Source organism: Camelus dromedarius, chromosome 21 (genome assembly GCF_036321535.1).
Source record: "Camelus dromedarius isolate mCamDro1 chromosome 21, mCamDro1.pat, whole genome shotgun sequence".
In the NCBI taxonomy this organism is placed as follows: domain Eukaryota; kingdom Metazoa; phylum Chordata; class Mammalia; order Artiodactyla; family Camelidae; genus Camelus; species Camelus dromedarius.
Window position 1 is genome coordinate 21795807 of NC_087456.1, and position 12796 is coordinate 21808602.

Consider the following 12796-nt stretch of genomic DNA (forward strand, 5'->3'; position numbering starts at 1 on the left):
CTTCAACTTAAATTTTAAAATTAAGCTAGAGAATGAATTTGAAAACAAACCTTAAACATATCTCGAAGATTAAACATGTAGTGACATTTAGTTGGAGTTGGTAACATACTCTGACATACTTGATAGTATACAGCTAGAGAGCAAGATATTATTTGATCCTTAGTTTTCTGAACTTCGGGCGTGAAGTTATTGATGGAGAAATACATTCCCAAATGAGCCTTTAAAAAGAAATTTTATAGTTTAGTTTCCAAAAAAATTTTCAGCACAATATTTCTAGTAATCTCCATTTTAAGGAGATGTGTATACTATAATGGAGGATTAATTTCATTTAAAATATTAGTAATTAAAATCCATTTTAAACAGGTGGCTGACTAGTGCAAAGACATTCTGGATGTTGAGAACTGAGGAAAATTTCAATTAGTCCTAATTTGGTGAATGATCTAGAGGCACATGTTATGTGTCCTCTGGGGACAATTGATACCCCACCTGTATGCATATCAGAGATACTGAAAATTCTTCCATATGCTTGCTCCCCAGTAGATGTTACTAGAAGAAATGTAAGATGATAGAACTATTATCTCAGTTAAAATTGGTATATGTATATATTCTATATCAGGCTTTTTTTTGAGGTGTAGATTATTGATCACTTGTAGAATTATTAAGTTCTTTTTGAAAAACAGATTTTAAAAATTAAGCTTTAAATTTTGTTATAATGAAGAATACCAATTAGTTTTGAAGAATTTAGTAATCTTGCATAAGACTTATTTTCTAATCAAACTAGATTTCATGTTGAGCCACTTTCCGAATAAGATGTTTCAGAATTTTTTCTCATTATTTTTTTATTCTGTAAGAAAATGAAAAGAACAAATACTAGCAAAAATCTGAATATGCTTGTTAATAATGCAGATTCCTGAGCTCCATCTCAGATATGCTGGATTACAATCTCTGAAAATAAAATCTTGGGATCTACATTTTAAACACTCATTAAGCATGCACCAATGTGTTTTTCTTATCTACGCTAAATTATGCTTTTGTTATTTAGAGACAAATTATAACAATAGGCCAGAAAATATTATACGGAAGAATAAAATCCATCCCCTTAAGAGAATTTTCTTTTTTTATTAGTGGTTTTAAGTTCTCACATTTACCTTTATACTATAGAATTAAACTGTTTCTTGTTTGTTTGTTTTTGTTTGTTTTCATAGAAGGTGAACTAGATATATTACCTGGAAAATAGTATGTAAAGCACTTTGTGGGAGATGAGGCAATACCAGAATTGAAAAATGTCTGAGCAGACGTGGGCTAATAGTCCTCCTACCAACTGGAGAAACACAAGCTGCAACTACAGAGAGATCTTGAATATTCTGTGGGAAGAGTAAAAAGGAAGAGTAACTAAATGCATCTGTGGAGAGTGAAATATACACCCATTTCCCAGCCCCCCAAAGGATGAAAGATTTAAGAATGTTTAGGCAAAAAGATTATTACTTAATGCAAAATAAAAATTATGACAGTAATAGAAATCTATATCCTCTGAAGAATTAACACAACCTTAATGTAATTCCAAGACATGTTACTTCTAGGAGCCTTTCTAAATGTCATCGAGAAATATCCTATTTAAAAAAAAAAAGTCATTGGAAAATAAGCAATATGTTATTGAGGCTAGCAAAAAGGATTCTGTTGATAAGTGAGAAATCAGGAGAAAAGCCTGGTGAGAGTATCTCCAGAGAAGCCAGGACTAGCTGGGTGACAAGACTGATTGTTCACATAATAATCTGACGTATTACAGCATCACAGCATTGTAGAACTAGGTGGAATCATAATGAGTCATCTAGTCTGCTCACATCAGGGTGATTTTAACAGCTTTTTTCTCTGCCTATGCTCATGTCCAAGGCCACAGAAATCCCAAAAAGGTCTGCCTCATTGTTTTCCTGTCAGTTCAAGGAACTTCTTCAGGCTGTATATACTAAACCTATTTCTTGCTTTCTCTCCCCACCACCCCTCGCCCCGCTAGTCTCTGGGATTCTCCCTGGTGGGCTGCATCTGGATTCTTTTCTCTGCTTTGGGTTGATAGTTGATTCAGACAGTCTGACTGGTGTCTGAGCTGATGTCACTCACCAGCAATTATGCCGTATCCAGGATCCTGGACTCAAGTTTGTCTGAGACATGAAACCATTTGTAATACAACCATCTAACTCTACAGATGAGGAATTGAATCGAGGAAAGTTTAAATGATAAAGTCAGTTCTGGAACACAGGGCTTGTGATTTCCAGAACAGGAACAAATAAGGAGAAAAGTGTATTTACTTACTTACTTACTTACTTACTTACTTACTTACTTACTTATTTATTTATTTATTTATTTATTTATTTATTTATTTATTTATTTATTTATTTATTTAAACTTAAGCCATTCTGATTTAGTTCAACTCAACAAAAATAATTGCACAGGAATACCTCCCTGGAATTTTTTTTGACTTTCTAATACTTCTGAAAATCCTTTATGTTCTTGAAAATAAAGATGCAGAGTAGTCTTACACAGAGATTAAGGATGTGTTTCTTAAGCCACATTTTCACTAGCTTTTCTCATACGCATTGACTGCTCATGCACTGAAAAATTTGATTAATTATTAATGGGCTTAACAATAGTGAACATTTTTTGGCTCAGAAACTAAACCTACAGGACACACTTGCAATTTCCACAAAGTTTTAATCCTACTAAAAGTAGAATTTCTATGAACCCATGCACTTGTGCTAAATTGCAAAGATGTAACTGGCATGGTTAAATCAGCATCTCAACTTTGCTCTTTATGTCCATCTGATTAGATTTTCTGTATTTCAAACTTAATTCCTTCAACATTGTTATAAATATTCATTGTTAAGTAACAATGTTTAACTTGAACAATATCTTAGTATGTACTTACCTTCCATGCAATTTTTTCAGTATCATAAATTCCTCCCAAATCTAATAATTGTCTGATTAATTCCAGGGGTGGCTGTGCTCCATACATATCTGATTCTGGTATATTCAGATCATCGATAAATGCTACAATCTTAAGGAAGACAAAAGGTTTAAAAAAAAATTAAACTTCTTTAATTTATGAATTAGAAATATTAAGTATGCTATGGGGTAAGGCCAAAGGTCTATTTTTCTATTAAAATCAGCAGACTGAATTCTATTTTGAAGGTGTGATTTTAGAAAACAACTAATCTAATCAGGGCTATTACAAAGGAATGTGGTTATTATTCATTTAACATTTTCCTGTTGAATGCCTAATTGGCAACACGTTGTTTTAGGTATTTCAGTATTTATTTCATATGCATCTTGGTTTAGGAATACAACTGTCATCTAGAACTAGACTTTAAAAATTCTTCTGCAAATGCTGTTGTCATGGACAGCCAGCAGAAAATTCAGACATGTTTCCAGTTTTTAAATCTGTGTTACTTTCAACCTTTGAAAATACTATGCATTTAAGTGTATTGATTGTAATCTCTGTGTGAATTAGCCCCTTTAGGCTGCATTTATTTTTATAAAACAAGTAAAAATTTAAAAAAAAATTATTTATTTTGAATTACCTAATTTGTAACTGTATCATTTTTTTTTTTTTTGTAAGACACTTAGTTTCTCCTCTTTTGTATCACCAACTGGATGATTACAAACTGATTTGATCAAAATTTCTCTTACCTGCATTTTTCATTTCTGTGATTAGGTTGACCAATTATTATCCTCTTCAAAATCCCTAAAATGTATGCAATTAAGCAAAGACTCACCAACTTTATCTAAATCTTTAGTTAAAGTTAAGGGAATCTGAAGCAAACCCTTAAAAGTTCTTGAAATTGATGAGCACGGGGGTTAAACTCAAGGGCTCCTAAGGCCTCCTTTTAATTTCTTATTAATCAATCCTGCAAACCTCTAGGCCCTGAACTTATTTTATGGTACTGAACTGGAATCACTGATTGTACATTTCAGTTGTGACAGAGGGTTTGGTTTAACAAATGGACAGTTAATAATGTACTGAGCAGACTGAGGGTAAGAATAAGAAACACCTAATACCATTTCAAGGAAGTAGGTGTTGTCTAAGTTATAACAAAGCTATTCTCGTAACACCTTTCCTTGAGGCTCTGGATATCACAAGTTTCTCTTCCTTTTAGAGTCTCAAGCCATGGCCACTGGAAGAAAATGTGCTAAAAGCCAACTGACATCTAACTCATTTTCCAGCCTCCTTATCTGCTCATGTTTAATTCAGATTCCAATAGTTTCTTTTGGCTTTAATAATTCTGAATCAGTATAATTCATCATGTTGTAAACTGAATTATATTGATTTGAAAACTAAAGTTTCCATTATAAAGTATATTTTCTAGTAATGTTAGGAGTGTATATTACACTTATCTTTTTCTACTTATTAGTATTAATTAAAATAAGTCATTTTATAACTTGAGTAGTAAGTCAGCATGTTAGTCAGTAGTTAACGGGAGGTGTTTTACCCTGCTGCTTTCTGGTGCTCCAAGAGTGTCTTTAGTTCTTCTTACTAACTTCTTAAGGATCATCTCCTTAGCTTTGGCAGCTGTTGTACTGATGTTAAAGTTTATTGAAGAGATTATAATTCCCTTATTGTTATTTTTAAATGAACTTTCATCAGTTTTAACTGCCGGTTTTTTTGTAATCTTATCTATGATGCCAAATACAGAAAGAAAACCAATTTACAACGCTTTAAGAATATTTCTGCTTTATTTTAAGGTGTTAAGAAATATGAAAATGACATAATTTTAATGTATCGTTGTCATTTTCAAGAAATTACTCTGAGGACATTTTAGTGAGAGAAGGAATATCAACTCTGAAATAATTCCAAACATTTCCTTACATCTTCATGGCTAAAAGTGTCTCTGCAACTGTAGTCAAATGCAACGGTATGAAAACTCATAGAACCCTCTTTTCATTTATGCACAATACACACATATAACTTTTCCTGCTTTTAAAATAGTTAGATTTCCAGTATGCTATATTTATAATGAAATTACTCATGAAAGATCTAAAAGCAGCACGTAGGTGTATCCACCAAATGACACGTTCTTGGAGTGAGAATCATCCAGAAGGATTATTTGGGATGGAGCTACAGCAAAAGTAAAGGTAAATACAAAATCAAAAATCTCTTCTTGCAGGAATCTTGTGGCCAGTCTCCCTTTCCTTTTCTGTAGATTTCTCTCGGCCACCTATCTTTTCCTCTTCAGAAATGGAATTGCTGCTCCCAACACTAGTAAATCAGAATTTTCAAAGTTGAGGCTTCTGAAACTTCATGTGTCTTTCTATTGTATGGCTCGATTTGAGAACTCCTACAGAATCGCAGCTTTTCTACCGCATTATTTCTAAAAGCATTGAAGAGTAGAATAGACAGTTATCTTCAGTTACTTTTAGACTTAGTCTTAAGTTCCCACTGATAAGCCAGGGTATCAGCGTTCTGGTAAGCAGTTACAGGACCCCTCTACCATGACCATTCTAGCTTTCAAGTAGGGTAGAACAGTTTGAAATGATAGTGGATATTTTTCGGGATTTTAAACTAACAATTGAACCTTTTTTTCTAAGATATTTGACAGTATGAAATGACTTGCAAATGGCTGAGATAGGAAAGTTTTTAAACTACTGTAATACATACCTAGACTTCCAGTTGCTGTCTTATTAGTTTCAGAAAGCAAGATGCTGATGTTCTGTTTCAGGCTATTGGAATAAAACGTTTTAAGGATTTAAAATTAGCTTATTTACTATAGTAGCCATATGAACAAAAAATAAAGAAAGTATTAGTGTGTGATTGATTTTATTTTTATCTCCTATAAGGAAACAAATTTTTTTTTTCCGTTCACACTTTTAAAGATAAAATTAGTGTCACCATTAGAACTGATACTCAAATTTAACAAAATATAGGCTTACTCTAAAAAACTAACTGGGCAAATTCCTAGCATGCCAGGCTATGGATATTTTCTATGGATAGGAAGTTGTTAACTCTCATGTCTCTTTATAAAATGCATTTTGACTTATGGATCAATCCATAAAAGGCCCATTCACTTTTATTTTGGTTTTGTCTTTAAGGCTTCCTTTTTCTTATGTTATCTTTCTTTAATGTTAAAATCCACTTCCGTTTAAAGACTGAACGTACAGTAAAATCAATTTTTTCATACTCCATTATTTATGATTATAATAATTTGGATAAGGAATGATTCCTATTGTATTAATGTATTAAAATTTTTAATTATTTCTCTGATTTCTTAAGGCCTTAATTAAATACAGTAGGATTCTATTCCAAAATCATTAGTGTGAGACATAGATGGTGGTGGCTTGGATTAAAAGTGACATTGAAAAAAAGAGAAGTAGAGGAATTCAGATGTACTGTGAAGCTAGAACAGACTTGACTAATAGGAAATTAGTTACAGGGCAGGGAAAAATGGGGACATAGGGGTTGGGAGGAATCACAAGGGCTCTGGAGATGGACTGGTGAGAGAGAAGAGGGGAATTCAAAGACAATTTCTAGATTTCAGGCTTGCATAATTGGGTCTCATTTACTGTGACGAGAAACACTGGAGGAAGAATAGGTTTAGAAGAGAAATCAAGAGTTATGTTTTGGCTATGTTAATGTTGGGATGCTCATGAGATATCCAAGTATACATGTGATGAGACACAGGCAGGTGGATATATGAGACTAATGATTAGAGGAAAGGTCTGATATGATTTTCTCCACGATTCCATCTCATTCAAGTCAAACAACATTGGGCTTCTCTAATATTTTAACAGAATTAGAATTATCTTTAAACATTTACAGTTTTTATTTGCACAATTTAAATTTCTCTCTCATTCCTTTTTTTTTTCTTCAGGATGAGACACACAGAATGACAAAGTTTTTGTGAAGAACACTTTTTACATTTGATAAGAAGGAAATATATTTCTACTGCAGCAAAACCAATTATACACAACATTTTATTTGTAATTTTTAAGTGTATTTTTTTCAGGGAAGAAAACAGTTTAGAGTTGCACTTTATTATTTAAAGCAACTTGAGATTTTAAACTTAGTTATATTTAAAATAAATGTAAGAATTCTTCATTTAAAAGAATTAATTCAGTTGTTAATACTTTGGAAAAGTAATAAAGATTTTCTTCTTAACTCCTCCTTTGAATAATTCTGCATTTTCACACAACAGATTTGCTTTTTAAAAGCCTTATATATTAAGGCAAACTTTGTTTTTTTACCAGACAAATCAAATTTAGAGTTTAATAAATACAACCTTGATTTTTTAATTTCGTTATATAAAAGGACTTCTCCTAAAATTGACCCATATTTCACATCGAATGCTCCTGAGCCCTCTAACTTTTCAAGCATTTGATTAATGGCAGTGGTCTTCCCAACACCAAAGTCTCCTAAGGGGAAAAACGCATTAGGTTAGATTTACATACAAGAAAATGAATAGATGCTAACATATTAAAATGAAACAATAACATTTTGTTTCATTTGAAAATTGCACAAAAAGTATATTTTTACTTTTCCCTTTTAAAAATGTGGTTAAGAATGGGTAAACAAGAAAGTTAATATAAAAATCTCTAAAATCATATGAATTACTTACATTTCCTAAAAAAGAATAGATTAGGAGTTAGTCATTATTTTTATCAAATGTTCAGTTAAGTCTATTGCAAACCTTTTTGCTTATAGAACAGCAGAACTACTACATGAAATTAATTTTTCCTGAAAATTTTTGCCAACACAACTTGGGAGACAAATTTGATGATAAACTCCTTACTGCAGTAGAACAGAGAGTCGTGACTTTTTAATCCATCAAATATTAAGTAAAACTAAGAATTTCCTTAGACCAAACTGTGGCCAGGTATGGGTTACCAGAGAGTTCCAATTTCATTTTGTCTGAATACTTTGACGATAGAACTGGGAAAGTGATACTATTGTCTCTGGTGAGAGACAACACAACTTAGAGAGTTGGAAAAGATAACTTAATGGGGTGAAATAAATGTTAAGAGTGAGTAGGAGCTGTACTGAATTACTCCTTTGTAATGATACTAAATAATGGTAAAGGATTGAAAAAAATTTAACATTGGGTCGAGGAATTATGTGTGTAAAATTTTTTTCAAATCAGGCAATTTCTTTATTTTTTTCTTATATGTAGTTATGTGTATAAACTGAAGTAATAAATCAAGCAATATAACATCAGTGCCTCTCTGAGGATCTTAGCCCACAGGCTGTAGAGGTCATACATATATTAGTCCCATAGTTCTACTTCTGGACTTTGTCTTGAAGGTAATGAAAAGATGAAAAAAATTTATAATGTCCTGTATTGGCAAACATGTGGGGAAATGGCCATTCATATACTGTTAGTAAGAATACATATTGATATAGTCACTATAGCTTTCCAGGGCATATTTTTTCCCATTTGTAAAATAAAATAGTTGGACTAAATAATTACTAAGCCTCTTCCTAACTCTGAAACTCTTATTTAAATATTTTAATACCTGTGAGAAGTACAGGGCAGGAGTTCTTTAAAAGAAGGCTTATGAGAAATGAAAGGCACATTGTGTCTCTGGTAGCAATGTAATTAATGTTCTCTCCACATTCTGTTATCTTCAAGACGTCTTCACTGGATCCTTGAGTATCAGCTAGTATTGAAGCTCCTAAATTAAGAATTATTTTCAAGTTTCAAATGACCTATAAATAAATGTTAACCTCATCTTTTAGGTACTAAATAATTTTCTGGAAAAGTCTGTACATTATAAAACAATTTAAACATACACAGATAAGCCAAAATTGTTAGAAGTGCCTGTGAACTTCTGCTGATCTCAGATATTTTCTCTTTCCATTCATATTCTCAGCTAGTGAACTCACACACACATTTCTAAGTCCACCATACGCAAACTCTGATTTTTCTACCAACAAACCTACTCATTTGCTCTTACATGCAATGTGAGCATCTCCTTCACCTATATCCTAGTAACCCAAGTCCCATACTGTGTACATTGTTTTGCAATTTTAAAAAATTTAGTGCATTTTAGAGATCATTTTATAATAGTAAAGATTTTTTTCTGATTACTATTATTTAATGAATGTACTACAAAATTTTCACCAGTGCTCCAATGATTGATACTTACAGTATTTCCAATCTTTTGCTATTATAAATAAAGCTGAGTTTATATAATACACACATGTCATTTTGCACATATGTTGAATAGTTCTCTTAAGTAGAGTTGCTGGGTCACTATAAAATAGCGTATGATTTATAGTTTTGATAGATATTGACAAATTGCCCTCTAATGTTTGAAAGTCTCAGAGTCCTCACATTTTTGTCAAAGGTATCAAATTTTTTGATGCTCATCAATATTATAGGTGAAAAAAAAATATCTAGTTCTAATTTACTTTGCATTTCTCATATTATGAGTCAATTCTTTTTGTATTTTAGAGCAACTTCTTTTTCTATGAACTATTTATTTATATTTTTATCATTTTCTTAAAGGAAATGAGCAATTGGTCTTTTATTTTGACTTGTAGAAGCTACTTATACATTAAATGAATTAGCTCTTTGTGATACTTATTGTGATTGTGACTTTACATAGAGGATAGAGCACACAGTAGGTCACAAAACAAGCCTCAACAAATTAAAGAGGAGAGAAATTATATCAAGTTTCTTTTCTGACCACAACAATATGAAACTAGAAATCAACCAAAGGGAAAAAAACAGGAAGAGAAGGAGCACACGGAAACTAAACAACATCCTACCCAAAACAAAAACAAAAACCAATGGGTCAATGATGATATCAAAGAGGAAATCAGAAAATACCTCCACAGAAAGGAAAATGAAAACACAACTTCACAAATCTATGGGATGCAGCAAAAGGAGTCCTAAGCGGGAAGTTCATAGTAATAATAGGCCTCCCTCAAAAAACAAGAAAAACCTCCAATAAAAAACCCTATCTGCTACCTAACAGGATGAGAAAAAGAAGAATAAAGAAAGACCAAAATCAGAAGGAAGGAAGGAAATAACAAAGATTACAGAGAAAAAAAAGAAAATAGAGATTAAAAAACAATAGAAAAGATCAATAAAACAATACTTGATTTTTTGAAAAGATAAACAAAATTGACAAACCTGTAGGAGGTTCAGTAAGAAAAGAGAGAGGACTCAAATAAATAAAAAAAAAAAAGAAATGAAAGAGGAGAAATAACAAGCAATATCACAGAAATACAAAAAGTGATAGGAGAAAGCTATGAACAGTTATACGCCAACAAAATGGATGACCCAGAATAAATGGACAAGTTTCTAGAAACACACAGTCTGCCAAGACTGAGTTAAGAAGAAACAGATAATTTGGAAGACTGATCAGTAGAAGTGAAATAGAATATGTAATTAAAAAAAAAATTCCCTGCAAACAAAAATCCAGGACTGGACAGTCTCACTGGGGAATTCTACCAAACACAAAAAAGAAAAATTTATACTTATCCTCCTCAAACTTTTCTAAAAGATTGAAAAGGAGGGGACACTTCCAGTCTCATTCTATGAAGCCACCATTATCCTGATACCAAAACAAGAAAAAGGCACCATGAAAAAAGAAAATTACAGGCCAATATCTTTGATAAGCGTAGATCCAAAAATCTTCAACAAAATATTAGCAAACTGAATTCAACAATACATAAAAAGGGTCATACACCATGATCAAGTTGTATTCATTCCAGGGTTACAAAGATGGTTCAACATATGCAAATCAATAAACATGATACACCACATTAACAAAAGGAAAGGCAGAAACCACATAATCATCTCAATAGATGCAGAAACACATTTGACAAAATTCAACATCAATTCATCATAAAAATTCTCATCAAAGTATGTATAGAGGGAACATACATCAACATAATGAAGGCCATTTATAACAAACCCACAGCCAATGTCAAACTCATCATTGAAAGGTGACATCCTTCTCACTAAATTCAGGATAAGGCAAGGGTGCTCACCCTTACTGCTTCTATTTAACATAGTATTGGAAGTCCTAGCCACAGCAATCAGACAAGAAAAAGAAATAAAAGATAAACAAACTGGAATTCAAGAGGTAAAACTGTCAATTTCTGCAGATGACATGATACTCCATATAGAGAATACTAACCTCCACACAAAAACTATTAGAATTAATAAATGCATGTAGCAAGGTTGCAGGATACAAGATAAACAGAAATATGTTTTATTTTTATACACTAATAATGAAATATCAGAAAGGGAAATTAAAAAAAAATCCCATTGAAAGTCATATCAAAAAAATAAAATAAATATAAACTTAACCAAGGAGGTGAAAGACCTATAAACTGAGAACTACACAACATTGATAAAAGAAATTAAAGATAATTCAAAGTAATGGAAAGATATCCTGTGCTCTGGATTAGAAGAATATTGTTAAAATGTCCATACTACTCAAAGCAATCTACAGACTGAATGCAATCACTATCAAAATACCCATGACATTTTTCATGGTACTAGAACAAATATTTCTAAAATTTATATGGAACCAAAAAAAGACCCAGAATTGCCAAAGTAATGCTAAGAAAAGAGAACAAAACTGGAGATATAATTCTCCCAGAGTTCAGACTATACTACAAAGCTACAATAATCAAAACAGCATGGTTCTGGCACAAAGATACATAGATTATTGGAACAGAATAGAGAGTCCAGAAATAAACCCATGCATGCATAGTCTATTAATATACAACAAAGCAAGCAAGAATATCCAATGGAGAAAAGACAGTCTCTTCAGTTAGTGGTACTGGGAAACCCAGACAGCTATATGTGAAGCAATGAAATTATAACATTCTTTCATGTTATATATAAACATAAACTCAAAATGGTTTAAAGACCTAAATATAAGACATGACACCATAAAACTCCTTGAAGAGAACACAGGCAGAACACTCTTTTACATAAATTCTAGGAATATTTTCTTAGATTGGTCACCCAAGGCAAAAGAAATAAAAACCAAAACAAACAAATGGGACCTAATCAAACTTAAAAGCTTTTGCACAGCAAAGGAAACCATCAACAAGATGAAAAGACAACCTATGGAATGGGAGAAAGTATTTGCAAATGATGTGAGCGACAAGTGGTTAAAGTCCAAAATATGCAAATAGCTCATACAACTTAATATCAAAAACAAAGAACCCAATCATAAAATGAGACATAAAGAGACATTTTTCCAAAGAAGACATACAGATGGCCAACAGGCACATGAAAAGATGCTCAACATCACTGATCACTAGAGAAATGCAAATCAAAAGCACAATGAGGTATCACCTCACACCTGTCAAAATGGATATCATCAAAAATTCTACAAATAATAAAACTGGAGGAGATGTGAAGAAAAGGGAACACTCATACATTGTTGGTGGGGATGTAAATCGGTACAACCACTGTGAAAACAGTATGGAGGTTCCTTAAAAAACAACTAAAAATAGAACTGCCATATGAGCATAAGCAGGTCCTTATCTTTGTGTTATACATGACAATGGAGATAGAATATGTGAAGCCTTCTGACCTCAAGAAGGACATGAATGAAACCTTCCAAGAGAAGTTCCTGCACATCAAGTTCACAATGAGTAAAATTAGCAGTTTAAACAGGGAGATGCAGAGCCTCTCTGAAGAGTGCAGCCTTGGACCCTGTGTCCATGGTCTATGTGTATTTGGAGTGTGCTCCTTACCACTAAGATCAGCAGTGACCACCTCAAGAACCAAATCAGATGCCTCACTGACAAATTAAAAGAAAGTTTTTGATTCAACAGATG

At 32.3% G+C, this 12796-nt stretch overlaps 1 protein-coding gene across 1 annotated transcript in view; it reads right to left on the reverse strand.

The window, feature by feature from the left end:
• DNAH14 (dynein axonemal heavy chain 14) overlaps positions 1-12796 on the reverse strand; it is a 258985-nt gene that overhangs the window by 106713 nt on the left and 139476 nt on the right. Inside the window, exons 43-49 of the mRNA XM_031438276.2 lie at positions 8497-8655; positions 7263-7398; positions 5648-5709; positions 4482-4666; positions 2921-3049; positions 1227-1364; positions 51-218 (exon numbers count right to left, since the gene is read on the reverse strand). Coding sequence (XP_031294136.2) covers positions 51-218; positions 1227-1364; positions 2921-3049; positions 4482-4666; positions 5648-5709; positions 7263-7398; positions 8497-8655 — 977 coding nt within the window. The remainder of the gene's footprint in view (positions 1-50; positions 219-1226; positions 1365-2920; positions 3050-4481; positions 4667-5647; positions 5710-7262; positions 7399-8496; positions 8656-12796) is intronic.